The 27818-nt window shown below is 45.1% G+C and overlaps 1 protein-coding gene and 1 non-coding gene across 9 annotated transcripts in view; one reads left to right on the top strand and one right to left on the bottom strand.

Annotated features, from left to right (window-relative positions):
• Positions 1 to 747: 747 nt before the first annotated feature.
• Positions 748 to 27818, bottom strand: part of Golga1 (golgin A1) — a 51333-nt gene continuing 24262 nt past the window's right edge. For 4 of the 8 annotated variants that reach the window (XM_047525824.1, XM_047525826.1, XM_047525825.1 and 1 more), the window contains exons 12-23: positions 26529 to 26624; positions 23135 to 23230; positions 21651 to 21800; positions 20694 to 20789; positions 11039 to 11128; positions 10185 to 10287; positions 9947 to 10077; positions 9547 to 9690; positions 5023 to 5082; positions 4436 to 4606; positions 3865 to 3951; positions 750 to 3037 (exon numbers count right to left, since the gene is read on the bottom strand). In XM_047525824.1, the coding sequence (XP_047381780.1) occupies positions 2957 to 3037; positions 3865 to 3951; positions 4436 to 4606; positions 5023 to 5082; positions 9547 to 9690; positions 9947 to 10077; positions 10185 to 10287; positions 11039 to 11128; positions 20694 to 20789; positions 21651 to 21800; positions 23135 to 23230; positions 26529 to 26624 (1305 nt within the window). In that variant the 3' untranslated portion in view covers positions 750 to 2956. Of the gene's footprint in view, positions 3038 to 3864; positions 3952 to 4435; positions 4607 to 5022; positions 5083 to 8916; positions 9371 to 9546; positions 9691 to 9946; positions 10078 to 10184; positions 10288 to 11038; positions 11129 to 20693; positions 20790 to 21650; positions 21801 to 23134; positions 23231 to 26528; positions 26625 to 27818 lie in introns of those variants that run through there. The other 4 variants (XM_047525828.1, XM_047525829.1, XM_047525830.1 and 1 more) reach the window with 3 other exon arrangements.
• On the top strand, positions 24981 to 25055 carry Trnas-uga (transfer RNA serine (anticodon UGA)). Its single transcript has one exon. It is a non-coding gene; the product is annotated as a tRNA-Ser (tRNA).

Below are 27818 nucleotides of genomic sequence, written 5' to 3'. Positions count from 1 at the left end.
GTAATGAGTGAGAGTTCGATTGCTCTAGAAACTCCATGTGAATGGGGTGGGTGTGTGACCCTGTCTAGCCATCCCTGGGGAGCGAGCATGGAAGTCTGCAGGCCTCTTGTCACACAGCACTCCAGCAAACCTTGGCTGCAGAGCTGTTGGATGCTTCAGAGAGGTGTTTTGCTGAATAACTATTTATTGTTTCTTACTCATTTGATTTGTATGTAATTTTGGAGCTTATTTAACTTAATAAAGTGCCAGACATTTATTAATTGATCAAGGCTTTAAAAGTCTTCGGTTTGTGTGATTACACTGAGTCTTCTGAGCGTAGGCCTTGGCTGTGCCTTGTCACATCTCCTGATGCTGGGTCTGCTGTGTTCCAGGAATCTTATCGAATATAGACAAGTTTTCTTTAAAGAACTACCAGAAACAGGTAGCAATCAGCCAACAGACATGAAAGGAACAAAAATTTGTTCCATATAGCCACCAATGGTGAGCCTCTTCGAAGAACAAAGATGCTTTTCTCTGCTTCTCAGCGTGTGTAACTACAACTTGCATTCTGTTAAAGGACCCTTACTCATATGCCTGAAGCACTCCCAGGTCAGGCGGTCCTTGGATATAGACTTTGACCAAAGTGACAAAAGCCCCTGCTTCCCTGCAGCTCCTCTGCGGAGCCACGTGATGCTTAGAGGGAAGACTAGGTTGTCGGCACCATTAAATTCCATGTAATTATTCGCCCAAGCCCAGTGTGGGGAAGTTCTTTCTGAGAGACACCCTGTAGCCGCCCTTGAAATATTAAATATGACACAAGTGTTAGATTTAACAAGTCAAAGAAATGCCCAGCTATATCAAGTAAAACCCATTGTAGTTGTCTCTGGATTGAAGAGCTTTAATCCAAAAGTGTATTGCACCACAAATGAATTTTCTACAGCAGTTTTTAGATAATACAGTTCCTATTTACAACACTGGGAGTGTGATCAAGGTCTAATGCTCATATAAAGGGCTATATATACTGTATCACATAAAGTTTTATACAAGTAAAAGTGCATTAAATCACTTGGAATATTTACTCCACTCTTCCTCTTAAAGCTGAAGGAAATTCAACATGCAGGAGGAAAGCCTAGTCAGAGGGAGCTGTCTTAAGCTACTGGATGGGCCCCACAGCCACCCCTCAAATGGCCAGGGGAGTGGCATGGGCTTCCACAGAAGTGTAGTGGCCTCTGGTAAGCCGTGAACTGTCAGTCCCCATGGATTCTTTCTTGGAACAGGTGAAAACAGGAAATTCCACTTTGTAAAGAAGCTACCTCTTATTCATCGAAGTTATCAAACAGAAGGGACTCCAGTTTCATGTCCCTACTAGGTGGGAAGTAGCATTCTAAAGGGACAGACATCTGCAGGAAGGGCCTCATGAGGAGGTAGGTAATTGGAGAATGGTTCTTTTGCATGGGAGAGCCTGAGTTGGGCTAAGGTCTTGCTGTCCTGGCTTGGTACTTCACGGAAAGGAAGCAAACTCTGCAAATGCTTGTTTTTCTGTGAGATATATTTTATGAATGTGTGTGCGTACATATACACACTGACCTTAAGCATAATTGAGGAACAGCTTTATGTAGATATATAACAATAAATTTAGGAGCTCCAGTTACTAGTAGTTTTTTATTTACCAATGAAACTTTTATCAAACTATAAATCAGTAAATGGTTTCCTTTTAGAATCCATGTTGTGGCTTATCCAGAACAAGCATAATAATGCATACAAGTTTTTATCAGCTCCTGTCAGAGGCATGTGTGTGCTATCAAGTACTGCAGCCGTCTGGGGGCTGTTCTGATGCTATATATGAATGTAGTGTCATCTTAAATATGGAGGGCAGGGCGATGGGAGAGTGGCGCCACATACAAGGCAGATGGCTGCCAATGTTTTGGTCAAGGCTGAGGAAGAAGGGACAGCTGCTGCTTCGGTTGAATACAGTGACTATCCCTAAGTAGAAAAAGTGTGATCAGCATCTGCTCAGTGGTAGTATGACAGGATTTAGAGCAAAGCTGATGACATACCACTGCTGCTTCAGAGCAGAATCACAGAGGGACAGGAATCCCATTTATAGAAACATTTCCTCTTGATGATTTGATTTTCCTTTAAGAACAGCAGTTAAATGGATTTTATAATACAGAAGATATAATAGTGAAGAACTATTTAGCTATAAAAAATAGTTTAAAATGGTTTACCAGCAACCTATCCAAGATAAGTACATTCATTAAAAAGGCAATTGAGTGTATTTGGTACTATACTTAGAATTTCTTGATCTGACTGCTAGTTCTCTTAAATAAAATGGAGACGCTGTCAGAAAGTTGCATATTCTTCATTAGTCCACACTGGCCCCCAGGGTACTTTAAAGATGCACACATCTCAAGTTATACGTGGTGTGGGAAACAAGGTGAAATGATGTTTTCTCAAGAGGAAGGGTCAAAAGCCTCTTCTAACTTAACTGACCCAAAATATGCGAATAGAAGGGGACTTTTAAAAGCCACCCTCATGGAGTTGGCTTTTTGCGGCAGCAGCAGGTGGGTCTGGCCTGCTGGGCACGATTTCAAAGGGCCGTAATCTCTACACATCACCTGTACACAATGAGTCAGTTGCAGCCTGACATGCTGACCACTGCTTCAGCTTTGTGTGCTAATGTCAGAGGACTCAGGTGCAGACAGGTGCTGGCCAGGGCTAGGATATTAGCAGCACTGGAAGTCTGGGTAGTGCTGGGGCCCTCCCCATTGGGTGACCAGAATGACATAGTATCAGCTCCCTCCTGAAGTTCATGTCAGCCTTCAGGAAGGTGGGCCTTAAGTCTTGTAAACAATATTTAGACACTTGTACAAAATACTGCATTTACAGTGATTAAAAACCCACCCAGACTGGTGTGTCAGTGTTCTTTTCACAGAAAAAGTGTCAACCCATGGAGCTCCATCCTTGGGTGTTCCCTCTAGGACCATGGTATCCGAGGGTTTGAGATAGATGGCCGGATGCTGCCCTTGGGAGCTGGTTTGGAACCAAACCACGACATCTGCATTTGAAACAGAAAAGGCCCCTGAGATGAGAAGCAGGACTGGGCACAGAGGAAGCAGAAACAGCCCCCTCTCCTTCCCTGAGTCCCTGCTCCCACCCTCCAGCCATCCTGACTCTGGCTGTGAGCAAAGCAGTGGAGATGGTTCCAGTTACCAGTCTGCCAGGCTAAGAGCCCATTCTAAGTGTGGGAAAGAAACTTCGAGGTGATGAGAACAAAGTAATAGAATTGTAAGCAAGTTTTTCTTTTTTCTTCTTCTGACTCTGGGGATTGAACCCAGTGTGCTCTTCCACTGAGTTACATCCCCAGCCCTTTTTTAAAAATTTGAAACAGGATCTTGCTAAGTTGCCTCAACCTTGTGCTTCTCCTGCCTTATAGCTGGGATTACAGGTGTGCACCACCACACCCAGCTGCAGGTAATTTTTTGTTTCAGCATTTATGCAGGTGCTTTTGAAAAAAATAAAATTGTTGTTGTGTTAGGGGTCAAACCCAGGGGCCTTGCACATGCTAGGTAAGTACTCTACCATTGAGCTACACCCCCAGCCCAAAAAAATTTTTTTAAAAGTCTCGATTCTATGCCAAATGTGGTGCTGTCAATGAAGTGATGTCAATGAAAATGCTTTCCAAAATAGTCTGTTGGTCAAATGCAACACATTTGGGCACAAAGGAAGTTCTCAGTATTACCAGATCAAGTTCATCATCCAAAAGCAACTCAGCTGGTGATGCAACTGTGAATGGTTACCTGCTTCCAGGGGCTGGTCTCATTTGCCAGTGCTGGGACGACTGACTATACTGTTTGGCAGTGAAACAGCAGAATGGAACCCTACCTTATATTCCAGAGTTTCTTTGAGCATGTTCTCTTCCTCTTGCGAAAAGTTCAGCAACACTGACACAGCTTTTATAAGATGAAAAGCCTGAAACAAAACAAGTTTTGCTTGGGGTGGAGGCAGACAGTAAGGGGGCTAAGTGGGACAGCATTTCCTGTTTGCCTTGATCAGGAAGGACAAGTGGGTGAAGTTTGTGCTTTCTGAAGTATGACAGCAATGATGTGCTGTTTCCCCTCCCATCTCTCGCTCTGGAGACTGGAAGGATCAAGAAGAGAACACCTGCACTATTCTGCCCTTGGCAGGACTCAGGAATGCTGGGTAGATGCTGTTCCCAAGACTCGCCTTGGCATTCAAGTTAAGATTTGAAAGTGGAACTCATATCTCCCCTTACGAGCCAGTTTCCTCCATGGTCTCCCCCTTCTTACTGCTCCATCAGCAGGCCACTGCTGGTGGGAGAAATAGCCAAATATCCACATGGAACATGGGGGTGGGGGAGAGAAGGAAGAGGACTGGGCAGGAAGCCGTGAGCAGAGCTGGTCTCTACCCAAAAGGCAGCTTGGAAGCTCTTTACCTCGGATTCTCGGCAGGACATGAATTTTAAAACAACATGTTTAAGGTATTCGAAGTTGATCTCCCGAGCATCAGTAAGGTCAGCATTATTCGTGACGGAAGGGGCCATGTTTGGCACCTCAGAGCCTGGCTTTTCCCGGACTTCAAAAAGCTCACTGTCAGGTCTGATTTTCTGAAAAACCAATGGGAAAGGTGTTATATCGAACCCTCCAAGACAGGTGTGAAATCACAGGGGAGGTTCCCTGGCCCCGGCTGTGATCACCTGCTGTTCCTCTGCCTAACCTGACCCTTATAGGACAAAAGGGCCCCACCTGGAACAGAGACGCTGCTCTCATCTCCTGTTGGTCCAAGCACTTACCATATACATACTGTACCAATACCACCACATGGACTCCTAGCGCAAGCCCCACTTGCAGATGAGGACACAGGCACAGAGAAGGCAGGCATGTGCCCGAGAATGCTGTCCCACAAGCCCACACCTGACCTCCTGAGATCCCTTGGCAATCAACTTGGGAAGCACCAGCAGGCAGGCAGGGACGGGAGAAGAGGAGCTGAGCACCTGGGTGGGTACATGGCATGGGCACTCACCAGCTCCTTCTGCAGAGTCTTCTTGAGTTCCAGCATCCTCTGCTGCATCTGCTTTATGGTCTGAGATAAGTCCCACCCCACCAAAACCCAATCGTTAGAGGCACATTTGACCATTTTCAAGGTGTGAATGAAAACAACAGAAATGCATCTGCTTCGATCCCCTGAACCCCTGCCACAAGTCTCTGGCTCAAGAGGCCCTCCCCAGAGGCTCATGCTCAGTTGTCACGTGCACATACCCATTACCCCAAGGTTCTTTCCCTCCCATGCTGCCATTCTTCAGTCCCCTGCTTTCTCAGGATCCACAGTGGTCACCACGATGCCCTGTTCCTCAGCGCCAGTGCTGCCCAACTGCCTCTTGTAAGCTCAGTCCTCAGGGCTGCTTCCAGTGCCTGAGCATGAGGGTAGCACAGCTGGGAGCAGCTCTGCACAACGTTTTTTGTCCTCAGAATTCTATTTATGGGGACTGAGAATGTAGCTCAGTGGTAAAGGGCTTGCCTAGCTTGTAGGAGGCCTGGGGTTCAATTCCCAGCGCTGTGCCCCAACCCAAAAAAAAAGTCTATTATGTGCCCTGATCCCCAAGTAGGCTACTTGGGCCAGAATTTGTGGTGCTCATCAGCATTGCTCTCCTGAAATACTATAATAATTTGCAATGCTATTTTGAACAGTGTATAAGACCAGTTTTTCTACACCATCCACCACCACTGGGTTTTCTATCATTTATTTTAAATTAATTAGCATTATGAGCCTTGAATATAATTTATTACAGATTCCATTATTCACTGGAAATGCTAACCTGTATTTTCTCAATTAAAAATTTCATCATCAGCAGTACAGGAATTGTTTTTTCTTTTGCAGGGCTGAGATTTGAACCCAGGTCCTTGAACATGCTAGGGAGCACTCTACCACTCAGCTACACTCCAGGCCTTTTTATTTCTCATTTTGAGACAGGGTCTCACTAAGCTGCCCAGGCTGGCCTTGAACCTGCAATCCTGCCTCATCCTCCTAAATTACTAAATTGCAGGCTGTACTACCATGCCTGGCTGGGAAATTTTATTTTTTTTTTGTTCTGCAGTTAGGAAGTGAGCCCAAGGAAAAATTTTTATTGATTGATTGATTGATTTATATGCAGTGCTGAGCATCAAACCTGGTGCCTCACATATGCTAGGCAAGTGCTCTACCACTAAGCCACAACCCCAGCGCCAAGAAAAAAAAATTTTAAGTATTTTTTTGAAATATTTTTTAGTTGTGGATAGACCTTTATTTTTATTCATTTCTTTATACGCAGTGCTGAGAATCAAACCCAGTGCCTCACACATGCTAGGCAAGTGCTCTACCACTGAGTCACAACCCCAGCACCCCCAGGAAAAATTTTTAAATAAAAATTTCTCCAAAATCTCACAATTGTAACATATCAAAATGGAGGGTTTCTTGTGTACTTTTTTTTTTAAATATATGTATTTTTAGTTGTAGATGAACACAATACCTTTATTTATTTATTTATTTGTGGCACTGAGAATCGAACCCAGTGCCTCACACATGCTAGGCAGGTGCTCTGCCACTAAGCCCCAGCCCCAGCTCCCTCTTGTGTATTTCTAATTCATGTTTCTAAATCTTGCATTGAGTCACTAGAATTTTGAACACTTTCAATTTTATCAGTTTTCACAGCTTTCTACTTTTCCCAGTGGTAGCTTTTAATGGGACAATAACTCTAGGGGATGACCCCTATCTTACTATGTGGCTGGGTTTCTAGTTTTATTTTACTATTATTGTGTGTGTATGTTGCAGGGGACTGAACTCCGGACCTTGCATGTGCTCGGCAAGGGCTTTGCCATTAAACTCTAACCCCAGCCCCTGGGTTCCCATGTTTAAACAAGGCTGGAATAAGCTTTGTTTCTTCAAGAGGTGTTCCCACGGGTTCTCCTGGGATTGAGATTCTGGAGACTCATGGCAATGCCTCTAGCTCCTGGACTGTCATGCATTTTAAACCACGTGCAACACACCTGGATATATAAAATGGCACCACGTGGTTTCAATTTATATTCTTTTGACTGACCACGAGGCTGGACAGTTCCCCACAGAATACATTTGATATTTTATCTTATGTTACTTGGTTTCCTGCTCATTCACGAATTCCCCTAATAATTACTGAGTCCCTACTATGTGCCAGATTCTGTCATGGAGCTAGAGAAAAAAGTAATAAAAAAGACAAGGACTGGGGATGTGGATCAGTGGTAGAATGCTTGCCTAGCGTGTTCAAGACCCTGGCTTCACCCACAGCACCCCTCCCCTCCAAAAAAATTCTACCCTCAGAGGGAAGAGAGTCAGTAAGTAGTATTTATCAGAAGGTAATAAAAGACACAGAGAGAAGCAACAAGGTAAGGGGTTAGGGCATTCTAATGGTGAGATCTGTCAGGGTGGCAAGGCCTTGTTGGTCAAGTGACACCATAAACGAAGTGAGGATAATCAGGGCAAGAATCTCATAGGCAGAGGCTCCGGAAACACAAAGGCCCTGAGGTGAGAGGGTGCTTGACATATTCATAGAAAGGCAAGGCTGAGAGGAGGCGATGGGGCAGGAGGAGATAAAGAAAGCGGACAAGATCACATAGGGCTTTGTGGCTACTGCAAAAGCACTTAGAAATTCAGCACCACCTTCCAGAGAAGAGATTGTGGCAACCTGGAGTAGGGGACAGTGGTGCCAGTGACGAGAAGAAGTTTCTTTTGGTACAGTGTAAAGGGAGGGTCAAGGTTTGCTACTGGTCAGATGTCGGTGATAGAGAACCAGGGATAAGGGTGACTCCCAGGGCTTTGCCATTTACTGGGACGGGAAAGATGGCGGGACAAGCTGTGGAGCATGGGGAAGCTCAGGTTTGCTTCTGGATTTAGATGGGTTTGTTTTCAGTTTTAGATGCCTTTTAAACACTCGTGGGGAAACAGCAGACACATCCACGGGGCTGTCTTATGAAGGCAGGGATGTGGCTGAGGAATGTGACATCCCCGAGGGAGAGGGAGAGTGCAGTGCAGAGAGGCTGGGAGTGGGGAGGACACGGCCCCTCAAGGAGCTGAGAAGGGTGGCCATCAGAGGTGAGCTTCCAGGCAGAAATGTCTGCCAAGGCTATCAATTAGAAGAAAAATTAGGAACTGACTTCTGGATTCAGCAACATGGATGTCGCCGATGAGCTTGGCAAGAGCTCTTCCTCTGTGCAGGGCGGGGAAGGCCTGACTGGGCTGGCTGAGAACGGGAGTGGAAAAGCAGGTGGCAAGTGTGCTGGAGGAGGTGGAGAGGTCTGGCGGTACTGGGAAGGGTTGGGAGTCAGAGCACGCGAAGTCTAGTCACCGTGTGCTGTCAGTGGACAGAGGCACTGGAAGAAAAAGCGATGACGGCGCAAGAGAGGCGAGAACAGCATCTGGACGGTGCGGTGAGGAGGTGAGAGGAGTGGGCTGCAAGGGGAGCTGGCTGCCATGCAGCGAGGCAGGACTGGAGGTTGAAGAGAAGGTAGAGGTGAAGCTGAATTCAGTTCATCAGGTGCAAAACTAAACTCTACGCCAGGAACGTGAGCTGAGGCAGTAGAACTAGAGAGAACAGGACGACCACTTCCACAGGAGTCAGGATTGTGTGACCAGGGGACCGTGTGGGGCCGGAGGGAGGCTTGGCTTCTGGGATGCCGGCAACGTCCTGATTGTGTTCGGGTGTCTGTGTTTGCTGTGTGTTAGTTCACTGACCCACAAATTGTTTTGTACTTTTTCTCTCTCTTTTTTATTTGCACTGGGGATGGAACCCAGAGGTGCTCTACCACTGAGCCACATCCCCAGTCTGTTTTGGTTTTTATTTTGAGACAGGGTCATGCTAAGTTGCCAAAGTTGACCTCGAACCTGCGATCCTCCTGTCTCAGCCTCCTGAGGTCCTGGGATTACAGGCGTGCGCTACTGTTTCACACATTTTATATTTCACATGAAGAGACTGATGGGTGGAATGAACACCTTTCTCCTTGATAATATAGGACCTGCCCCCACAAAATTTAGGGGCAGAATTTCAGGCCAGAGCAACATCCAGCTAGTACACTAAGTTTACAGGGCACTTTAAATGTCAGGATGAAATGAGATCCTGAATTCACAGGTGCAGATGCAGGGTTGGGTGGGGTGGAATCGGGACATTTATTGAGCTTCCACCAAATACCAGTTTTGCAGGACTGTTAGCAAACACTTCCTCTTATCCACCTCAACTCCTCAGAGGCCAGGATCAGTGCTGTTTCCAGCTGTGGAGAGGAAGTGCAGACTGTCCACATGGCCCAGCTGGGGGTCAGCAGGACAGCTGGGCTGACTGCTATTCAGGCTCTGACGCTCAAGGGGCCTGGGGGATGTGGAAGGAAGATGGGCGGGAGTGAGAAGAGGACAAGCAGGGGAAAGACCTTCTGAGAGCCAGGTAAAATCTCCTGAGAGGAGCTGGGGCCCCGGCAAAACCCTTGAGAAGAGATGGAACTCAGGGTGAGGGCAGGACAGAGACACAGAGGCAAAGTGCCACCTCACCTTATTTTTCTCTATAAGCTGCTGCTCCAAGTCCTGCTTTTCCTTCTGGAGCCGCCCTAGATCCATGGCCCCAACCTCTCCATTTGGTGTTCCTTCTGCAGTTGGAAGCTGGCACACGGGATCCTGCATGGCTTCTGAGGTTACCTGTGGGTGGTTGGTGGTAGCAAGTGAGAGCAGGACAGGTAATGCTGAAGTCAAGCTGCAGGGGTGTGGGGAGGGGGGCCGTTCATTTCACAGGTGTGGCCTCCCGAGCTGCCAGGAGCCAGCGTTCAACACAGACCAATCCAGCACCTTTCAGAGGGACCTGCACACCCACAGGTGCCACACATGATGGCCTGCAGGGCACCACAGCACAGAACAAGTGCCCCGTGTCTTGCTGCAGCACACAGCTGTGACTTACACATGGCTCCTGGCCCTGCAGCCCTGGCAGCTCCTGCACTGTGGCCACCAGGACTTCCTCCGCTCTCTGGCTCCTCAGGGCCTCCAGCTCACTCTGCAGCTGGTGCATCTGCAGCATGGCAGAGGCATGACCTAGGGTGGCAGAGGGAGCATACAGCATGAGCCCAGGCCCTCCCTGCTATGAGACAGGGCCAGCTTGGGGCAGGGACACCAGGAGCCGGCAGGAATCCACTCCTCACCTTTCTCCAGCTGGAGAATCTCCTGTTCCTTCTGGAGAAGTTCTTCGGCCTTTTCTCGCAAACTCTGCTCCTTCTTGTCTACCGAGGCTGTCAGCTCAGTAGCCTTGGAGGGGGGAAACGTGTGAGAGGGATTGAAGGCAGTACCCACAGGACCCCCAAGTCCACTACCTAGAACCATCCCAAGGAAATTCTGCTTCTGTAGACATGTGCAAACACATTCTTCTGGGCAGGGGCCCTGCTCTAGAGTGATCTCTTGGCCCACAGCGGGACAACCAGAGATGCAGTTGTCCCAACCAGCTCTCCAACATGTGGTCATGACCCTGATTTCCCCTACAGTAGTGAGTGGGCATTTGATGTACGATGTGAACTTCATTCAGTCTAGAAGGTATGGTATCTTAAAATCCTTTTCAGAGGAGACTCAGACTCGGATCTGTCAGACTCGCTGAATGCTTCAAGCTGGTAAACAAGCAGGAATGGGGCCAGAGGCTGTGTCTCCAAAGGCTGGCTTTCCCACACTTCTGCGGGAAGCTCAGCCCACTTGTACGGAGTCTTCAGTGGACATGGGTAGTGGTGGGCCACCTCATAGAATTAAGAGTCCAATAAGATCCTGTCTGAGGACTTTCCTTCAGGTAATGCTGAGACAATTAATAGCTGACCACCAAAATCAGAAACGGGCAACCTATAGCATAAGAGTTTCTTTGTAGCAAGATCTCCCAGCTTCTTAGAGACCACAGGGCCTCCCACAGCCAACTGCAGTCCCTGAGACTGGTGTCCACACCCACCAAGGACACTGGGGCACTGCAGGGGAGGGCATCACCACTTGGGCCCAAAGCCAGGTGTCAGACAGGACCCACCTGTTGCTGGAGCTCTTCCCTTTGCTTCCGCACTTCCTCCAGGGCTTGAGCCATGGCCACGCTCACAATTTCTCTTTGGCTCCACTCTTCCTACAATTCAGAAACACACAGGAGACTGAGCCCTAAAACTGAGTTCGCATTTCCTTAGCTGCATGCTTCACAACAGAGGGAGCTCTGCTTTGAAGGGCTAGACCAACATTATTCCTGCTTCCCTGCGCCTTGCTGATGACCGTCTTGGTAGATAACCCAGTAACTCCTTCGGACACAGGCACTCTTCTGAGGGCTGGTCATCCACAAGCGCACCAGCCAGTCCCCAGGACAAGACTAGGCCCAACTTGAGGTGGTCTAATAAAATCAACACAGCACATGTGAATGGACTGGAACAATCTGGTTATAGAAACCATAATAAGCAGTTACTATTTTAATAAGGCAAAATGTCACTGACTCATCAAAATGACCCTATTTTATGAGAGAGAAAATGCAGGCTGAGAGGTTATGATTTGCCCATGGTCCTAGAGGGCGGGCTCTGGATGCCAGACCCTCCCCACCCAGAGCCCCTGCTGTCTTCTCAGCCTTTCTCAAAATACTGCGGGATCACCCCTGAGATAAACTCATCCATCTCCTCCCTGAGATTGAGGCCTGTGTTTGCCAATCAGCCCTCAGCTGCAAAACACGACTTCTCGGGGCCTGACCACTGGTCAGAGAGATGATCTGGAGAGAACGTGAGCTGGTCTGCCGTTTGTCTTCCCAGAGCCCCCTGACCCTTTCCCCATTTCCACCCTGAAATTCCACGTGACTCTGATAGGGCTATCCATAATGATAGTTAATTTTCTGGCACGTGATTCAGGCCTGGCCAATCACAGTATCTTGGTCCCTTGACCAAATAAACATCTGTGACTCTGTCACCCAAGATGAATGATCAGAGTCTCTTCTTCTATTGAGACTCTTCTTTATACGCTGAAGCTGAGTGGGAAAAGCCCTCCTGCCACTGTGGGTGCTCAGCTGGAATGTTCCAAGCTTGGAGCTGTTGTGGCAGTGTCCACCCCACTTGCAGGTTGCGCCTACATGATGGAAAAAAAAGCTTGAACGATGGCAGCAAGAGAAAGGAGCCCAAAGGAGCCCACGGACCCCAGTTCCAGTCTGACAGGTCTTTCTGGTTCTGTGAGCTACTCCTCCTAAGAAACCTCCCTGTGTCAGCCTCAGCCACTGACACGCTGGCCCCACCCTGGAGCTGTCAGTCAAGACCTGGTGCCTGAAGCTGGGACGACACCCTTTCAAAGTCAGGGTCCTTCCACTCTCTCCCACTTCTAAGCATGGGTCTAGGGAGTGGCCCTGTTGATACAGGGGAAGGAGCAAGAGGTTTCAGCTTGGTGGAGAGGGTAAGAAGGTCCTGGAAGGGAAGATGCTGTGCCTGCTCAGGAGCCTTTCCTGAGGAAGGTTAGAAGAGACAATGTTGACTGCGGATGTCGAGGAGGGCAGAGCAGAGGCATGTGTGAGAAGACGGGAGGGTCAAGCCAGGGCAGGAAGCAGAGACTCAGTCAGGGCACTGCCCTTGGCGCTTTTCATCCATGGCCACGCTGGGGCCTTAGGAATCCTTTTGAGGCCAGGGGTTACCATTGTCGATTTAAAAAAGGGAAAATGGATTTCCTCAAGAGTCAGCTAGTGAGGGACTAGGCTGGCATATAATGCTGAGTACACATGGCTCTAAAGTCTGTGCTGGTGTCACAGAGCCACATAAGGCCTTAGACTGTGGGATTCAAGGTTGATATCTGCAGCTCTGGTTTACTGCAGCAGAAAGCATGGCAGGCATCGTGCAGGAGCCATGAGGCACCCCACACGTGGGAGCCTCTGCATCTGGGGTGAGTTTGGTGGGGGCTCAGGAAACATCTGATCTGAAAAATTAAAATTATTCTAAATATATATATACACAAAATGCAGTGCTTTAAAATGCACGAAGCTGCTCGGCATGGTGGTGCCCACTTACAAGTGACTCAGGAGACTACGAGAGGAGGATCACAAGTTTGAGGCCAGCCTGGAAATTTAGTGTGATTGTCTCAAAAAAACAAACAACAAAAACAAAACAAAGCAAAAAACTCCCTCCTTCTCACTCTTTCTGTCTCTCTCTGTGGTAAAGTGCACCTGGTCAATCCCCAGTACCAGAAGAAGCAAAGACTGACAGAACTAAAGGGAGAAAGCAAAATCCACAGCACAGTTAAGATTTAGTATGCTCTCTTCACAAGGAGCGAGTAGGCAAAAACAAACGAGGAACTACGGAGACTCGAGTATATTATCAACCAACTTGACCTAATTAGCATCCACAGAATACATAAGGCAGTAGAATATATACCTTTTTAAACATGATGAAATATTTACTAAAATGGACCATAAACTGGGTTATAAAATAAGTCAGAAGCCAGGCATAGTGGTGTAAATTTGTAATTCCAGCCGCTCCAGAGACTGAGGAGGGAAGATCACAAGTTCAAAGACAGCAACTCAGCAAGGCTCTGAGCAACTCAGCAAGACCGTGTCTCCAAATAAAATATAAAAAGGGCTGGGGATGCAGTTCAGTGGTTAAACATCTCTGAAGTTAATCCCTGGTACCAAAACAACAACAAAAAACAAGTCAATAAATATCAAGGACTGGGGAGATAGCTCAGTTGGTAGAGGGCCTGTCTCTCAAGCACAAGGCCCTGGGTTCAATCCCCAGCACCACAAAAATAAAAAAATAAATATCAAAGGACTGAAATAATTCAGAGCACTATTTGACTAAAAGCCAAATACCCAGAAAGTTCCCCCAACATTCGCGAATTAGTAGCATGTTTAAACAGCCCACTCGAGCTGGTGTTCGCGTGACTGCCTCTCAGCACACACCTGCCCTTTTATCTTCTCCCTGGGATGCTGGGCCTGGGGCTCTGCGAACCGCCTTGCAGGTCCAGCTGATTCCGTATAATCTCTGCCAACAGGGGGAGCACCCGGGAGACTGGAGGGCAAAAGGTCCCGAAATAAAACTTGCCCTTCCTGCAGCTTCTGGGCTGAGTGAGGGTTAGCCCTGCAACAATTCCTCACCCAGACAGCAGCGATTTCTCCCAAAGCAGCAGCAGTTTTCCCAACACTTGCAGCTGAACCCCTTCAGGGCCTCACCCCAGCACACACAGCACCACCTGCACCACACCCCCTCCGAGCTCTGAGTGTCAGATGGGTGGGGCTCTGCCTCTTAGCTCTAAATTAATAATTCCAAAGTCTCCACGTCACTAAAGTTCCCTTAGTCCTGGGGTTGGAAGCTGATTTCTGCAGTTGCCACCTCTGTGACATCTCTGAAGTCTTTCAGCACTGACTGGGTTAAAAACTTCACATCTCACTCCTGTCTTCTAACTGGGCCATGAATGACACTGTGGGTCAGAATTTCCAGTTCTTCTAGTGTCAGGGTATTAAGTTTCCTGTAGCTGCTGAAATGAATTACCACAAACTTGATGGCTTAAAGATGACAAAGTTTATCATTTTACAGTTTTGGTGGTCAGAAATCTGAATGGAGCCCTGTGGGACTAAATCAAAGTGTCAGTAGAGCTGTGCTTCTAAGGAGACCCTGGGAAGTTTCATTTCCTTGAACCTTCCAGTGGCTAGAACTGCATTCTTTGGTCTGTGGCCCATTTTCCCATCTTCAAATCTCTATTTGCTTCCATTTCCTTTTGCCTTCTGTCTAAATTCTGCCTGTCTTGCCCCTATAAGGGCACTTGTAATTATTCAGGGCCCAAACAGATAATCCAGGATAAACTCCTGTCAAGATCCTCAACCACATCCACAGAGTTACCTTTGCTATATAAGGCAACTTTCAAAGGTGCTAGAGAATGGGATGTAGATATCTTTGGGGACCATTACTCTATCACAGTCAGTTTTGACAAGTTATATTTTTCTAGAATGTTACCATTTAAAATAAATTTTAAAATGTATTGGCATGAAGTATTTATTTCTTATCTTTTTGGTCTCAGGATATGTAGTAATGTTTTCTTTTTCATAACTGACATGGGCTATTTGTGCCACTGCCTTTTTTTTTCCTTGATTAGTCTCATCCAGAGTTTAAAAATTTTACTAAGTCTTCCAAGAAATCAACTTTGCCAGGCACAGTGGCACATGCCTGTAATCCCAGAGGCTCTGGAGGCTGACACAGGAAGGTTGGGAGTTCAAAGCCAGCCTCAGCAACTTAGCAAGGCCCTAAGCACCTCTGCAAGACTCTGTCTCTAAAAAAAAAAAAAATATTAAAAAGGGCTGGGGATGCGGCTCAGTGGTTAAGCACTCCCTGGGTTCAATCCCCAGTGCAAAAAAAAAAAAAAAAAAAAAAAAATCAGCTTCAAGATCCATTGCTCTTTATTACAAAGAGGGTCTCACTTCTCCTTTACTTCATTAATCTGTGCTCTTATATTTATCATTCCTCCCTTCTTTGAATTTTGTTTTTTAAATATCTTTTTTTTGTGTGTGTGTAATACTGGGGACTGAACCTAGCACATGTGCTCTACCACTGAGCTACACCCACAGCCCTTTAAAAATTTATTTATTTTTAATTAATTATTTTTTGATAGTGAGGGAGACTGATCCCAGGGTATCATGCTTGCTAGGCAGATGCTCTTATGCTGACCTATACTTCCAGCTCTCCAACCGTTTTTATTATTTTGAGACAGGGTCTTAGTAAGTTGTTAAGGCTGGCCTCATATTTCTGATCCTTCTACTTCAGTCTCCCAAGTACCTGGGATCACAGGTGTGCACAACTGACTTTAAGTGACTTCTTAGAATGGAAATGTGGTTCAATTCTCAGTCTTTCTTCCTGAATGATCCAAGTCAGACTAATATTTCCTTCTACATATTGCTTTATACTCCATTAGTTCTGATACATAGTATTCACATGATCTCAAATTTAGGTCTTTTTAATTTCTATTATGATTTTTTTCTATCACCCTGTGGGTGATTTGAAAGTGCATTTTTAAATTGGTTCTTTTTAGATACATGTGACAGTAGAATCTATTTTGATATATTCATACAATCATGGAATATATTTTATTCTAATTAGGATCCCGTCCTATGGATGTACACCATGGTGAGATTCACTGTATGTACCTAGGAAAGTTATGTCAGTTTCATTGCACTCTTTCCTATCCCCTCTCCTTTCCCTTCATTCTCCTTTGTCTAATCCACTTAACTTTCATCCCCTTTATTGTGGTTTAGCATCCACTTATCAGAGAAAATATTCATTTTGGGGGGTTGGTTTATTTCATTTAGCATGATAGTCTCCATATCCATCCATTTTCTGGCAAATGTCATAAAGTTATTCTTCTTTATGGCTGAGTAATATTCCATTTTATATATGTACCACATTTCTTTATCCATTCATCTGTTGATGGGCATCTAGGTTGGTTCCATACCTTAGCTACTGAGAATTGTGCTGTGTCACTGTAGTATGCTGATTTTAATTGACAAGTTGTTTAATTACATATGTTGTTTAACTCTATACTAAAACTTTCTGTTAACTTATTCTGTCAATTATAGAAATCTGTTAAAATATCCAAGATGGTAGATTTGTCTATTGACTTTTGGATTTCTGTTCATTTTTTGTGGGGCTGGGTACTGGGGACTGAACCCAGGGATGCTTCTCTACTGACCAACACCCCCAGCCTTTTTTTTTTTTTTTTTTTTTTTTTTAATTTTGAGACAGAATCAGGCTATCAGGCTAAATTGCTGAGAGCCTTTCTAAGTAGCAGGTCCAGCCTCCAAATTGTGATCCTCTTTCCTTAGCCTCTTGAGTCACTGGGATTACGGAATGTACCACTTGCCTAGTTTCCCAAACCTTTTATTTTCAATTCTTCTGTTTCCCTACTTCAGACATGACTCTGATAAATAGCAAATAGTTACATTAAAAATTGAAAATCTTTGTCTTTTAATTGTGGCATCTGGTTAAATACTGACATGTTTGGGTTTAAAATTACCATCTGAAGGCACTATTTGTCTCCTGTTTTATATTCATTTTTAACTCTTCATTTTCTATTCTGAATTTAAAAAAAATTTTTTCTTTTGTAAATCTGGAAGCTACATGCCTCTTTTTTTAAAAAAAAAAAAATTTAGTTGTAGATGGACACAATACCTTCGTTTTATTTATTCATTTTTATGTGGTACTAAGGATCAAACCCAGTGCCTCACATGTGCTAGGCAAGTGCTCTGCCACTGAGCTACAGCCCCAGCCCCAAAGGAGCATCTCTTCTTTTTTGTTTTCTTGCGGTGCTGGGGACTGAACCCAGGGCCTTGTGCTTGCAAGGCAACCACTCTACCATCTGAGCTACATCCCCAGTCCACTACATGCCCTTTTATTCCTTTTTTTAGTGATTAGCCTAGAGATTACAACATGTATCTCTGTCTTGCCAAAGTCTAGGCTTTCTTTTTTCTCGTTAGTGCAGAACCCAGGGCCTTCTGTGTGTTAAGTACCACTGAGCCACACACCCACACAAAATCCAGTCCTACTTGGTATTTTTGTGCTGTTCCCAGAAGATGTGAGTAGTTGAGAATACTGAATGCATTTATATTACCTGCCTTAAGTTATTTTTGTCTTACATTTTATTTTACATTAAATGTTTATCAAGATAAATAATTATTGCATTCCTTAAGCACAATGGACCCTCCAAGTGGGGGTCTTACATCCCTGTGAGGTTGAGTACCTGTGCTGCAAATGTCACACAAGAATATGGAGATTAAAGACCATGAAAAAAAATCATCATTTTTTTAAAAAGTCCATTTAGGTTTCTTCTTCATTCCCTCTTACCTCTTTACATCCTTTGTACTTCTATCTAGAATTTTCCTTCTTCTGAAAAATTCTCTTCTGTATTTCCTTTAGTGAAAGTCTGTTTGAGACTAATTCTTTGTTTTTGTTAGACCCAAACCATGTCCGGGTATGGATTTAAAATCTGGGCTGCTTGGATTTCTTCAGGGACTGTCTCTGGCTCTTCACTGACACACAATAAAACGTCCATGTCCTGTATGTCTCCTAGTTCTTTTGTGTGCCTCACTCTGGCTAGTTCGTTCTGCTCTCTACTCCATTTTGCTAATTCTCTCTTTAGTTCTAATCTGCTGTTGGACTCATTCAGTTTTTTAAACAGCTTTCCTGAAGGGTAACCGACCAAGGACAAGCTGCACTGCGTGGTGTGCAAGTGGACGAGTTGTGGGGCCACCACCATAGGAATAGCAAAAGAGCCACCGCCGTAAGAGCTCCCTTGTGCCCTTTGTAATTACTGCATTCATTTCAGTTATGTCTTTTTCAGCTCTAAAGTTTCATTTGATTCCTTTTCAAAATTGATATACTTTATTAGTTTCCAAATCTCTGCTGAAATTTGTAATTCTGTCTTATCTTCTTAAACATAATAAGCACAATAATATCTGAGCTGCTGTGAATCTGTTCTTTCTCTTCATGTTGTTTTATATTTCCTTTGGTCCTGTTCTACATACTCATTCCATGTCCTTTGGTTGTTAATCAAAAAATAAAAGTGTAACTGGGTGTGGTGCACACACTTGTAGTGCCTCAGGAGGTTGAGGCAGGAGCATCATGAGTTCAAAGCCAGTCTCAGCAACTGAGCGAGGCCCTAAGCAACTCACTAGGCCTTGTCTCTAAATAAAACATAAAAAGGGCTGGGATGTGGCTCAGTGGTTAAGCACCCTGGGTTCAATCCCTAGTACCAAAGGGGGAAACACTGTAATGACTTTCTACTTTATGTATCATTCTTGAACCTCTGCTGGTATTTCCACACTTGATAGCCAAAAGATGACCAGATATCTCCCAGACTCCTAGTGGTTCTTGGCCAGGCATGATACTGCCTCTCCAAGAGACAACTGGCAAAGTAGAGACCAAGATTCTCCTCAACAGCATGCACTGCACATTTGTAGCCCAGACTCCACCACAATCATCCGGCGCTGAGGTTGAGAAACCTTGAGCTACACACAAGCCTGGGAGTAGCCTCCAATTCCCTTTCCTCTCATCCCTTCATGGAAAGTCATAAAAGCTCCATATCAAATATACATCCTGAATCTGCACACTTTTTCCCAAAGCCACCACTAACATGTAGCCGTTGCAATGCTGGGAAGCCTCCGAAAAGCCCTTCTCCCTGTGCTTCCTTCCATGCCGCCCCCCGCCAACCTGGGCCAGGGAAGTCATTTTGAAACAAAACCCCTTATATCCCTTCTCTGCCTAAAACATACAGAGGCTGCCCACTGTACTTTCTTATCCCTGTGGCCTTCTCCCTCTCAGCCTCTGTGCTCCCCAGTGGCTCAGCTACAGCCACACTGGACTATTCTTGGAAAAGACCAAGTTTTCTTTCTGCCTCAGAACCTCTGTATTTGCTATTTCTTCTGTCTGGAACATTTCTTCTCCACATATCCACATTTCTGGCTTCTTCACACTAATCAGATCTTTGGCTCAAATGTCTCAGAAGCCTTCTTTGACCTGCACACTGAAAAGTGGCCTCGCCTCCCTCCTGTCTGTCCCTCACCCTGCCTTGTTTTCTTCATAACTGATCACTATTTGCAGTTGGTTTATTGTCTCTAGTTACAAGTTCCATGTAGGAGAAGTTCTGTCTTATCTGGTTCATTGCCAGATCTCTGCACCTAAAATGGTGCCTGGCACTTACTGGCACTCAAATGTTTGGTTAAGGAATGCATGAAACAATCTCTGACTCCAAGGTGCCTGCTGCCAATTGCTGACAATGCCTGGGCCACCCGTCAGATTACCAGTACTGAAAGCGCACGGGTCACTCAGCTATGAACATTCCCAGAGAACATCCCTTCCGACGGATATGCACCAAGCTGGGCAAGTATTCCAATGACCCATCATCCACAGGTGCAGGGAGAAGAGCCGGGGAAGCCTGGAGCATATATGACCAGGGATGTCAAGGGCATGAAGGAGGCAGGACCTGATTCATGCACCAGTGCACAGAAGGCAAGGGAAGCAGTCCAGTTGACAGTGTCTTCATTTCTGCACAAGGTCCCTGATACAAACAAGGTCTTCATGGACTTTTAAGACCTTGATTTACTTGTCTTACTAAAAAAACAAGTCCGAGAGGTGCTCTGACAGCATGGCATTCGGGTAACTGTTATAATGACACAGAGGAAGGAAGGACAGGGCCACCCTCATGGAGTGAAAGGTCAGATCAGCACGATCCCTAACTATGAAATTTGTTCAAATTACTTACACTTGGAACTTCAATGACATTAACTGCCAAATGAGCATATTTTTTTCTTTTTTCTTTTTTTTCCTGGTATTGGGAATTGAACACAACTCTTTTTGAATTGTATTTTAAGATGGTCTAACTTGCCAAGGATGGCCTTGAACTTGTGATTCTCCTGCCTCAGGCTCCCAAGTCACTGGGATTAAAGGTGTGTGCTACCACACCTGGTATGATTCTTAATATGGTCCTGGATCTCTGAGAGGACTCAAGGAGGTGAGGCTTTCTAGCAGCTGCCTATCTAAAGTTAGCTGCATGTTTCCACCGAAAGTATAGAACTTCTGTGATCACAGTACCTCCCCTGCCAGGTAAGTATCAAGGATAGGATTTTGGCTGATCTCTCCAAATACACATGTAAAAAAAGATACAAACACTTTTGTGAAACTGTAATTCAATTAGATAAATACCTTCAGCTTCTTTAGCTCAAACTGATGATGTTGTAAAGAACGTTCAAATTCATTTCTGCTTTCTTTAAGGGCTGCGTTTTCTTGTTCTAGCTCTCTCTGCAAATCAAGAACACATAAAAAGAAAAGATCAGCACCTCTGAAATGCCCTTTCTTTTGGTCACTGTAGGGATATGAGAGACAATAGGATGGGAGTAAGAAAGAGAAACACTGAAAAACTCTGGGGGCTGGGGTTTGGCTCAGTGGGAGAGCAGCTGCCTAGCATGCATGAGGTTCTGGGTTTCAACTCCAGCACTGCAAAAAAAAAAGAAAAAAGAAAAAATAATCCCCAGTACCACAAAAAAAGAAAAAGAAAAAAAATAAGCTGGATGTGGTGTGCATGCCTGTAATCCCAGCGGTTTGGGAGGCTGAGGCAAGAGGATGGCAAGTTCAAAGCCAGCCTCAGCAACTTAGCGAGGCCCTAAGCAATCTGGCAAGACCCTGTCTCAAAACAAAATGTACAAAGGGCTGGGGATGTGGCTCAGTGGATAAGCACCCCTGGGTTCAATCCCCACTACCAATAAAGAAAAAATTAAAAATAAATAAATAAAGTTCTCACAAGAAGGAATAACATGATTCTCAAAGCTGTGGGGCAGGGAGAGGGAGCAGAGAAAGGGAGAAGTCATTGGAGAGAAACAGTATCAGTTTCAGAAAGAACATGAAGAGGCTGAGGGGAATGGTCAGGAAGCACCAGGAAGTCCCTCTGGAACCCAAGGAGAAAGAAAATCCATCTATTTTGATTTCTGTAAAAAGTCGCCATTTCCCATGTTCTCATGAGCAGGTGCTGGTTGGAAAGGTCCCCGTGCTGTATGTGGCGGCTTCCAATCTGAGAGCGGCAGAGTTCCTGCTCCAGGCAGGCAGGGGCAGATGGGCTGTGCGGGCCCAGGGCTCCCGCTCAGCCTCCCACCATCCTCCACTCACCGTTCTGCACTCTGCCGCTGTCTGCTCGGCAGCCTGAGCCTGCTCCAGGGCGGCCACCTGGGCCTCCAGCCCTTGGGTGCGCTCCCTGCACTGTTGCTGCAGGGCGAGCGCCTGCTGCTGTGCGAGGCTGCTGTCCCGGTTTGCTGCCGCCTGCAGGGAACCAGAGTCCCTCAGTTAAGAGGAAAAAAATGTTTCTTTTGGGGGTATCCTCATTCTGGGTCTTGGTGGCCCAAAGATGGTACCCAACACAAACAGCTCCTCTTCCTAACCGCCTCCACCCAGGTGTTGCTGAGGAACCCCTGCAAGCTGTGCCTATGACGCCAGACCTGTCCTGTTCTGGGAGATGGCCTAGCGTGGGTCTTGTTTTTTTCTTGTTTCGCGCATGCTAGGCAAGCACTCCACTGAGCCACACCTCAGCCCCTGGTTCTGGGTTTGCTGCCACTGCTGTACCCTCATGGCGTGTGGGGAAGCTCTGGAAATTAGCCAGCTCCTGAAGCAGTCTTCCTTCACAGCTGCACAGTGTCCCTCTAGGCTGAGGCTTTTCTGGGGTGGCAGTAGAATACAGTGGTGAAGAACAGGGCTTTGCATAAGAGAGATGTGAGTCTTTCCACTTGCTCACTGTAAGCCCCTGGTCAGTGCCAAATCCTTCTGAACTGGCCTCTACAAAATGCAGATGACAGTGTGTGCCTCTTAGGTATGCTGCAAGGACTAAGTGAAATCCTGTGCAAAGTACTCAGCACAGTACTGGGATGTGGCAATCATGAAATCAGTTATGGCTGCTTTTTATTTATTTAATTTTATTTTTTTTGTGGCACTGAGGATTGAACCCAGGGCTTCAAAAATGCTTGGCAAGCAGTATACCACTGAGCTACATCCCCAGCCCTTTTTATTTTTAGACAGGGTCTTTCTAAGCTGCTGAAGTTGGCCTTGAACTTGTGATCCTCCTACCTTAGCTTCCTGAATTGCTGAGATGACAGGAGGGGACTCTGCACCTGGTTGCTGACCACTTTTTTTTTAAACTTTTTTTTTTAGTTGTTGATGGACCTTTACTTAGTCTATTTATGTGTGGCGCTGAGGCTCAAACCCAGTGCCTCACACACACTAGGCAAGCACTCTACCACTGAGCCACAACCCCAGCCCTAGCTGTGACAATACTTCTTTGCCCACCTTCTCCCTAGAGCCTCGACCAGTTCTCCACGCTTCTGAAGACAAGGTGAGATTGGACTCCTTGAAGAGCTACTGCCCCTAACTTCCCCAGAGTGGGGCAGGGCCTGAAGGTTGGCTATTGGTGGGAATCACCCAGTCAGTCCACATCTTCAGGTCACTGGGATCCTCCAGCAGCTTCTCTGTCCTTGACCTGCTCTGCCCGCATGCTCACGTCTAGTCCAATAACTATGTCCAAGGTCAGATCCAGACACTACGTCTGGGGCATCTGCACAGGATCAGTGGGAAAGCCCAAGACTTAGTGCCCAAGATGCACTCACGAGTTCCTGGATCTGCGCATCCTGTGCAGCCATGACATCCCTGCTCTGCCTGAGCTGCTCCTCAGAGGCTTGAAGGCTCCGTTCCAGTTCCTTCACCTAAGGAGAATAAAAGCATTCCTTCTGTTCACAGGAAGCTGAGCAGTTTTAACATACGGTTTTAAAATTCAAATTAGGCTGGGGAAATTAGGCAGTGGTACAGCATGTGCTTAGCAGGCGTAAGGCCCTGGCTTCCATCCCTAGCACCAAAACAGAACAAAACAAAAAAATTAGTGAACAGGTACATGACAAAAAAATGCAAACCGAGAAAAGAGATATCCAAAAGTTTACCATTATAAAATACTAGCATTTTAACATTGTCTCTTCTAGTCTTTTTTGTTTGAGATGGGATCTTGCTAAGTTGCCTAGGCTGAACCTATGACCCTCTTGCTTCAGCCTACAAGTAGCCATGATTACAGGTGTGCATCCGGGCACCTGGCAGTTGGGATTTTTGTTCTTTTGTGTGTGCTGGGGATGAAGCCCAGGGTCTCATGTGTGCTAGACCAATACTATGCTATGCTATGAGCTACCCCCCCAGGCCCTGAGAGGGACAGTTTTCAGCCTCAGATTCTTCACATACATCCACACTGAAGATTTCACTAAAATAATCCCATGAGACGGGGGTGACTATTTCCATGCTTAGACAACGGTAATGTTACTTGTCCAGGATTACAACTTTTAGTAGTGGTAGAGCCAGGATTAAAACCCAGCTTTTTCAATTCTTGGGTTCAGAAAATATATATTGAAATGGTACCCTCATAGTATGGATACAAACTCTATAAAGGTTCTAAGAGTTAAAAACTCAGTCAAGAAAATAAGACATCTAGTGGGAAAAATGTAAAATTTTAATCAAGAGTGCAAAATAATCTGAATAAATGGAATTTATATACATTCTCAGAAGGAAATCCTTAATATTATAAAAATGACAATTCTCCCACAGTCTACACATTTAATGTAACTCCACTAAAAATCCAGATTAAATTTTATGATCTCAAAACTTGAGAAATTTAAACTGAAAATTTCAAATTTTTGCAAATAGTTAAATCAACCTTCAAAGAAAAGAAGAAGATATCAGGTACCAAGATCTAGTACTGACAACACTACAGAAATAAACACATTGCAGAGTTTATATAACAGCAGATAGTCTGACCAAAGGAATACGCTGGAGAAGGCAGAGGCAAACCCATGTGCAAATGGAAACCTAGTATGTGCTAAGTCTAGCATGAGGATCAGTGTGGAAAGGATAGATTGTTCAGCAAATGATGTTGAGAAAGCTGGAGAAAAGTAAAGCCTGATTATTACTTAAAATCATACATATACACAGTTTGTACATGAATTAGAGATCTATTATATGAATAATAAAATTATAAAATTAGTAGAAAAAATACAGATGATCTCTGTGACTTAGAAACAAAAATGGATTTTTGGGGGGAGCGCTAGGCACTGAACCCAGGGACACTTTACCATTGAACCCTTTCTTCTTTTTTGAGACAGTGTCTTGCTAAGTTGCTTACAGTCTCACTAAGTTGCTGAGGCTGGCCTTGAACTTGCAATCCTCCTGCCTCAGACTTTGAGTTCCTAGCATTACAGGCATGCACCACCATACCCAGCAAGAATATATGTCTTAAATGGAACTTTGAAGCACATAGCAAAAAACACTGATGAGGCCTTTCTCTTTCTGCCATCTTGAAGCCTGTGGAGGCTGCTGGGAAAAGAATTCTAGAAGCCAAATATGTCTGGAAGCTATAAGCTGGGTCTTTGGAATCAAAAGGAGCACACAGCTCTTCTTAAAACTGAAGGTGTTTGGGCTGGGAATATAGCTCAGTTGGTAGAGTGCTTGCCTTGAATGCACAAGGCCCTGGGTTCAATTCCCAGCACCACCCCAAAAAAAAAAAAAAAAAATTGAAGGTGTTTATGCCAGAGATGGAACTGAATTCTACTTGGACAAGAGATGTGCTTATGTGTACAAAGCATAAAACAGAACAGTGACTCCTGGCAGTAAACCAAACAACACCAGAGTAATTTGGAGAAAGGGAACTTCAGACCTTGGAAACGGTGGCATGGTTTTGGTCAAACTCTAAAGGAACCTTCCTGCCAAGGCCACTAGACACAAAATCCATGTGACACTGTACCCCTCAAGGATCTAAACTGATTAAAATTAAGTAAAAATGGATTCATGCTCTTATTTTAAAAAGTTGATGAATTCAACTGTGTCAAACTTAAGAATTTCTGTTCAACAAAAGACACATGCCTAAAGTTAACAGATTAGTTCAGAACTGAAAACAACAAAATATTAGGAACTAGACTGTACAATGGAATCCTTCCAATGAAATAAAAGTCTGAAATACTCGAAGAAAAATAAGCACACAGTATGAATTGACAATACCAAAAGTAGAAACCCTAAGAGACCAGCAGTCATATAGTGATGGTCAAACTCATTAATAATGTTGGCAATGAAAATAAAGCAATGAACTATCACTTCACAACAAATAAACTGGCAAAAACTACAAGGCTGTGAAATGCCAATGCTGGAAAAGGCAGAAATGCAGATTAGAAACCTCGGGCTTGTTGGAGAAGGAAAGCCAGGTGCAGATCTTTGGGAACAATCTTGTCCTACTTAGTCACATTTTCTATCACCCTTAAAGAGATGGAACAGGTTAGTCATTGCAGTGTAATCTGTGCTGGCCAGAAGAGTGAGGCAGTCTGGATATCTATCATGTAACAGATAACTACACAGTAGAGTAGGTAAGAACAAGCAGCAGGCATGGACAGAAGACAGAGCAGATGAAGGTAACAGAGAAGACAAATCAATAGTTGTATCATTTACAGAGATTAAAAAAACATGGCCAGGCACAGTGGCGCACACCTATAATCCAAGCAACTCAGGAGACTGAAGGAGAAGGATTGCAAGTTCGAGGTCAGCTTCAGCAACTTAGCAAGACTCTGTTTCAAAATAAAAAAATTAAAAGGTCTGGGGATGTAGCTCAGTGGTAAAGCACCCCTCGATCAATCCCAGTACCAATAAGCAAAACAAATAAACCCGCACATGCACATGTAACAATGCTACCCAATTTAGGGCAACTGCACAATAAAAGGGTCTAAATTAACCACATTCAAGTGGTTTCAAGTGGTTTCCTATAGGAGGGAGGCCAATGGGAATAAAAAGGAATCAATAACCAAGAGAAAATTTTTTGTGGAGCAATGACGGTAATGTGGCAAGAGTAAAGAAAATAACCCTGTATAAGACCCAAAAAGTAAATGCTTGAAAGGGTAGAGCTGAACAGGGGATTCTTGGCCGCACCACATCAATCAGTTGGTTCCACCCACACACAGGGCACGCTGAGAGTAAGATCAGTACCCGAGTCTCCAGTACGTCAATGGCCTTGGCCTGACTACTTCTGGCTGCCAAAAGCTGCTGCCTGGTATCCTCCAAATTCTGTTCAGCAACAATTTTCTATAAGTTGAAAAACAAGCAAAAGAAAATAGTCATTTCTTAGAAGGCTGAGGCAGAAGGATCACAAATTTAAGGCTAGCCTGGGCAACTTAGCAAGACCCTGTCTCAAAATAAAATAATACGAAAAAGAAAATAGTCATTTCTCCACTGAGTAAGTATTTACTGATGCCTACAACATACCATGCTTTGTACCAGGTACAGGGATACATACCCACTGAAAACCCCAGCAATCTGAGATATAATTCACATATCATTTACAGTACCCACAGATAAATTTGGCACAGTTCTTTGTTCCTGAGGCTGGGGCAAATGACTAACAACAATAACAAAATTATACAGCAGAACGCAGTAAGTGTCTGCACAGAGGATACATGGCCGGGGAGATAAGGCTACAGGGTAAGTGGCAGTTCCTAACTGAAAGGCAGCCAGGGCAGGGAGCATCCAGGGCAGAGGGTGTCAACAGAGACAAGAGCTTGCTATGTTCAAGGAACTGCAACTCCTCACAAGTCAAGTGATAAAGGGTTTAGGTCAAGAATTGAGACTACAAAGTTGGGCAAGGGGCTGGTTAACAAGAGGGTTTTTAATGCTGCAAAAAGAAGTTTGAGCCAAGTGTAGAGGCACATGCCTGTAATCCCAGAGACTCGGGAGGATGAGGCCAGAGAACCGCAAGTTTCAGGCCAGGTTGAGCAACTTAGTGACACCCTGACTTAAAAAATAAAAAGGGCTGGGGATATAACTCAGTGGTGAAGTGCAACTGGGTTTAATCTCCAGTATTGGAAAAAAAAAGTTGAAACTTTATTCTGTACACAACATTTTTCAAAGTAGGGCCTTCCAAACCCTAGCATTAGATTTACCAGGGGTAGTTAGTTAAACTTGAGGCCTTATTTCGAGCCTACTGAAATGAGCATTTCTCAGGGTAGGGTCAGAGATACACACTTTAAGCAAACTCTCAAGTAACTCCTAGGCACTCTATAATAATGACGACTACAGAATAATTATTTTTACATTTTTTTTTTTTGCGGTACTGGGGATCGAACCCAGAGCCTTGTGCTTGCAAGGCAAGCACTCTACCGACTGAGCTATCTCCCCAGCCCCCAGAATAATTATTTTTTGTACTAGGTATTGAAGCCAGTATGCTTTACCACTGGGGCACATCCCCAGTCCAATTCACCTTTTGAGACAGGGTCTTGCTAA

The sequence above is a fragment of the Sciurus carolinensis genome, chromosome 14 (assembly GCF_902686445.1).
Source record: "Sciurus carolinensis chromosome 14, mSciCar1.2, whole genome shotgun sequence".
NCBI lineage: Eukaryota > Metazoa > Chordata > Mammalia > Rodentia > Sciuridae > Sciurus > Sciurus carolinensis.
The sequence above is the reverse complement of the archived record's forward strand: the minus strand, read 5'-3'. Positions and strand labels throughout refer to the sequence as shown.